Here is a 5,776-nt window from a genome sequence, read left to right as displayed (position 1 = left end):
AACTATTAGTTTAAAATAAATGGATGGATGGGTCTTTTTTTAAAAGAAAAGTGTTATATTAGACTAGAAGGATACTCGCGCAATGCAGCGAGGTATATCTTGATTTTAATGTTTCGTTTTATTTCTTCTATATAGATGTTATTAATACGGTTTTTATGTGGTTTTGAAAAAATGATATTGTTTTTATTTTTGAATAAAATATAAATTTGAAGATATAATAAAATTTCAAAAATAAATATATCAATATTAATATCAAATTAACTATTTTAAAGTTCTTATTTTTTGTGTAAATTCTTTAATTCAATTGGATCTAATAACGAAGTAATTTATTTTTTATTTAATAATATAATTTTTTATAAGGATAATAATTAAGTATTTTGTTAGAACTCAATGATTATCTTAATTATATTTTAGATTTTTTATATTTAAAAGGAAATGTTTATCTTGTATTTGACTATATTTATCTGCAATTAGTTATACGAATTCAAACATGAAACTTTGATAAGTTGTACCTATGCACAATTTATTTGTAATCTTGAATTTTAAGTAAATATGTATCAATAAACAATACTTCATACATAAAAAAAAAATTTAAAAGTTTTTGTCAAATACTTTACAATATAGTATAAATAAGGCAAAATAAAAAGTTAGTTTTTTTCTAAAAAAAAATGATTAAGAAAAACCTGTATAATGTAACTTCAAACTTTTAGAACTTTTGGAAAATGTTGTAAAATAAATATATTTACCAAAATAATATAAAAATATATTATTAGTCAATTCCTTTTCCCCCGTTTGTGCCAGTTTAAAACCCCCAAAAAACCCACAACTCCATACACTCACTCCGGTTATAATCATATCTCTCTCTCTCTCTCGATGACGAACCCCATAATGGATTCATCGGAGGAAGAAGCACTTTTCCGATCATACCCATATGCTGCTCTTTACTTCGTCCAAAGCCCCACCACCACCGTCTCCCACGGCCACCAAGATGCTGTCTCATTCCACTCCCCAGCCACCCAACGCCGCCTCACTCTCTCTCATTACTCTTCTTCTCGTGGATCCACCAACTCCTTCTTGCATGATAAAAAGATTAATCCCTATGCTCCTCACGAAAGCCCCGATCATCATGACAGTAGTTCTGTTGGTAGGGTGGTGGTGAAAATGGGTGAAAAGGGTTGTGATTTTGTTGACAATGAGAATGTGCATCGTGGTGGTGGCGGCGGTGGAGATGGGGCGGAGAGTGAGGAAGAAGAAGAAGAAGAGGAGAAGGGTTTTGGGAAGAGGATGTGGGATCTTGTGTCGTTTTCAGAGTCTGATTCATGTGCTTGGATATGGTTTCAAATAAGCTTAAGAGTGATGGTTAGCTTTGGAGTTGCATTGCTTTTCTTCTATCTCATTACTAAGCCTCCTCCTCCCATTGTCTCTCTTAAGGTCCTCTCTCTCTCTCTCTCTCTCTCTCTCTCTCTCTATATATATATATATATAATCTTGATCTTAGTTTCTTAAATCTTTACAAATTCAAGATTACAACTTATTATCGAATTTTCACACATATGAACTTTATAAAACAAATTGATAACCAACTAAAGGTTTTATATAAGTACATTTAAAGTATCCGATGAAATTACTAATACGAAAATTTTCAAATCTCTAGTCAATCATCCACATTAACTAATAGGAAATTTGTATGTTTGTAACCATAATGGTGGTGCCTGATTGGTTTGAGTTTGGTTTCAAAGGTCAAAAGTGCCTGGAAGTCATAGGTTCAAATCCAAAAAGAAACAAAATTCCCCTTGTGGTCATGGATGTTCAAATGCGATAACTCCGGGCTACTTACAAAGCAGGTGGTCATCCTGGAATTAATCAGCTCGCATAGCGGATTGGATATCCAGCTTAATAAAAAAAAATTGTATGTTGACCGATGAGGAATTCAACATCATAAACATAAATGTAACAACCCGTCCCACATCGGTTGGTGAGGAGAACTAAGCACTCCTTATAAGGGTGTGGATACCTCATCCTAGCATGACCGGTTTTGGGGCTTGCGTTGTGCGGCTGCCAGAAACAAAACCGTGCGACTACTGCTTTGTGGTTGAGCGGGCAGGTTAGTCAAAGCGGACAATATCATGCTACGGGGTTCTGGGGGCGTTACAATAAAATTGAGAGATGGAGACCAAAACAAAATAGAAAGCAATGATGATTCGAGTTTTCTACTTTAAAATTGAGATATATCGATATGCTTTTGTGTTAGCATGTGACAAGGAAAAATATAAAAATAGTGGAATTATTATCATATATTAGTAGGGTACTCGCACAATGCTGCAAGATATATTTCGATTTTAATGTTATATTTTATTATTTGTCTATGTCTATGTTATAATATGATTTTACGTGTTTTTAAGAAAACAATAATGATTTTATTTTTGAATAAAATATAAAATTTGAAGATATCATAAAAAATTTAAAATATATATATATATATATATATATATGAATGATAATATCAAATCAACTATTTAAAAGTTTTCATTTTTTATGTAATTTCTTTAAAAAAAATTTATTATAATTTAATTTAAGTTTAATAATGAAATAATTTATTTTTGGTTTAATAATATAACATTTTATAAAGATAATAATTAAGTATTTTGTTAGAACTTAATGATTATCATAATCATATTTTAGAATTTTTATATTTAAAATGAGATGTTTATCCTGTATTTGATTATGTTTATCTGCAGTTTGTTATACGAATTTAGATATGGAGCTTTAATAGGTTGTATTTACGCACAATGTACGTGTAATCTTGAGTTTTAAGTAACATGCATTTATAAACAGTACTTTATGCATAAAAAACGGTTTATAAGAATTTTTGTATTAACAAACCACAAAATCGCAAGAAATATCAATACACTTTTTTCCTTCTTTTGTAATTTAATTATCTTCTATTAATCGAATATTTGATTATCAAGATTATTTACTAAGGGGTCGTTTACCTAAACATTTACCCAGTAAGTGCTTATCGATAAAATTGAACACTATCTTTTACTTACTGAGTAAGATTTGAGTCCACCAAAACGACATTGTATGTAATAATCTATCCGGTAAGCGCTAACCGTGGCAAGAGTCATCGTCATCACTTACCAGGTAAGTCTATCGGTCATTCCCTTTGCTCTTACCGGGTAAGATTTTTGTTTCTTGTCATATTCATCTGGTAAGATAATGTGACTTTGTAAGCGTTTACTTAAGTAACATTTGATAAACAACCCTAAATATATTTATTATATCTCTTGAAAAGGTTTATTTGTCAATGGGATTATAAATATATAATCCCTATGAAGCTCAAAGAATCACTTGAAAAGGTTTATTTGTCAATGGGATTATAAATCCCTATGAAACTCAAAGAATGACAATAATAAATAGAAAATGATTTAAACACCTTTAATGAATTGTATCATAAGCCCATTACCCATATCAGTATAGTGAATTGCATAGGCCCTTTGGCCCACTTTAAATTTTTTCATCCCAAAAGAATTACAAGTCATCATCGGTCTTAGAAATTCAAACGAATAACCAAATAAAGAAACATGAAAATGGTCAAATTACGTATTAAATTAACATTAACAGTTAATCCAAGGGTGTCGGCGAAGTAGTGTGTGACCTCAGGTCATGGCAAAAGTTGTATGAATCACATGTGAGTTTTATACTTGTATTATTGTAAAATCACATGTGAATGACCGTTTTCTTATTATGTTATTTGATTAATGTCCTCGTATGAAGCCGATTCACAATTGATCGCTGATCTCTCTCTGTATACATACATACATACATACATATATATACATATATATATATATATATATATATATAAAGTATAAACAAAATTGTACTTAGAAAACAAAACATTAATCGTTTTTGTAGGAATATTACATTTTATTGATAACTTTTATGATACTGAGTTCCTTAAATACCAAAATCTATCGTCAATGAATAAAGAAAAACTGTTTCAGAAACTAGAGCAAGAATATAAATAGTGTAATCTAAATTTTTCAACAAGGTGATCATATCTATGATATTGAAATGATAAATGACGAGTTTTTAATTCATTCTGAGTTTTCTTAATCAAAAATAAACTGTGTCGTTTTAGTTTTTACTTGATCAATTTATTATTTAATTGAGTTTATGAAAACTTCTAAAGACAATTGTTCTTAAAATATCTACGTATGTACAAATAGTCATCTCATCAAGAGCTTGTTGCAATTATTCAGGACAATTTAAAGAGTTCGATTGATAATTTGATTGTTCGTGTGATTATAGGTTGAAAGAATGAGCGAGTTTCAGCTAGCGGAAGGAGTGGATAACACGGGTGTCACTACCAAATTCCTCACTTGTAATTGTTCCATAAATCTACACGTAAACATCAAGTCTAACCTTTATGGTCTTCACATTCATCCTATGGTTCTGACTTTATCGTTCAATAATATCCCTTTGGCAACTTCGTTGGTAAGTTGATCTGGATCCTTTAGTTACCATTGTATAGTTTAACGTTAAATGTCGTCAAACAGGATGAATCTATTTAAGTTCTTATGGAAACCCCATAAAAGATTTCAAGAATTGAGTTAAGAGTGTCAAATAATGTATCATAATTATAAATGGAACTAATACAAGTTCAACTTTTAAAGCCAAATCACCACAACTACACATTAACCATGACCGGGTAAAATTTGCATTTGCAGGAAACACGCGCACTCTATGCATCAACTAATGGACCAACGTCTTTCTTGTTATACCTGGGGACAACAAATAAGCCTATGTATGGTGCGGGAAGAAGTATGCAAGACATTTTAGACTCCGGAAAGGGGTTGTCTTTGGTTGTTCATGTGAAACTTAGGTCAAGATTTCACGTCGTTGGGAAGCTAATTAGTCCTAAATATCATCACCGAGCCGAGTGCATTTTAATCTTTAATAGAACTTATAATAAACAACATAAAACTCTAATGTACGATAACCACTGTAATTTGTTATGATTCTAAATACTTGCCATTTTCTTTCAAAGAAACACATCATGATAGACGAAAGCAAGAATGAATTCAATCAATTATATATATATATATATATATATATATATATATATTTTGTTCTTTGTATCAAAGTTTATGTGTCAAAATCTTATATTGCTTTTTCGATAGTGTTTGGCTCCACGTACAAAATCTCTTATTAGAAATGTAATTAGCTTGTATTGTTAATTTTATAAGTTATAATTTCAGAAAATAAATAGTGCAGTTAGTTATTGTGGATTAACAGTTTTTATGACAGTTTGTTTCTGTCTATTAACTGTCATATATGTCTTGTATATATAGACGTATTTGGTCAATGTAATATGTAGAAAAATTCCCTCCTAAAACACTGCAGAAACGTAATAAACAAAGTTCCATTTTCTGCAATCTTTTCCATTGTTTTTCTGTCCAAATTCTTGCTACAATCAATAGCAAATTTGTTTTTCAATATCCATCAAATTGGTATAAGAGCAAGGTTCAAGAAAACTATAGAAAAAGTACATCTCATTTGGACAGAAAATGACCACCATGAATAACAACAATATACAGCCCCATCTTCCACGTTTCAATGGAAAAAATTATCACCAGCGGAGCACAATGATGAAAGTGTTGTATGAGTCTCAAGATCTATGGAATATAATCGAGAACGGAGTTGAAAGTCCTGTAAATGTTGGTGTATTAAAGATGCAATTTGTTGAAGACATCGTGTTTGAACGTATTTC

At 30.6% G+C, this 5,776-nt stretch overlaps 1 protein-coding gene across 1 annotated transcript; it reads left to right on the top strand.

Annotated features, from left to right (window-relative positions):
• Nucleotides 1–845: 845 nt before the first annotated feature.
• Nucleotides 846–5,052, top strand: LOC112519877. The gene is made up of 3 exons (XM_025128190.1): nt 846–1,431; nt 4,315–4,500; nt 4,734–5,052. Exons 1-3 carry the CDS (start codon nt 874–876, stop codon nt 5,022–5,024), a joined length of 1,035 nt encoding a protein of 344 aa, XP_024983958.1. The 5' UTR covers nt 846–873; the 3' UTR covers nt 5,025–5,052.
• Nucleotides 5,053–5,776: the final 724 nt, after the last annotated feature.

The sequence above is a fragment of the Cynara cardunculus genome (assembly GCF_001531365.2).
Source record: "Cynara cardunculus var. scolymus isolate 2C chromosome LG 10, CcrdV1, whole genome shotgun sequence".
In the NCBI taxonomy this organism is placed as follows: domain Eukaryota; kingdom Viridiplantae; phylum Streptophyta; class Magnoliopsida; order Asterales; family Asteraceae; genus Cynara; species Cynara cardunculus.
This window is presented reverse-complemented; position numbering and strand designations above follow the sequence as displayed.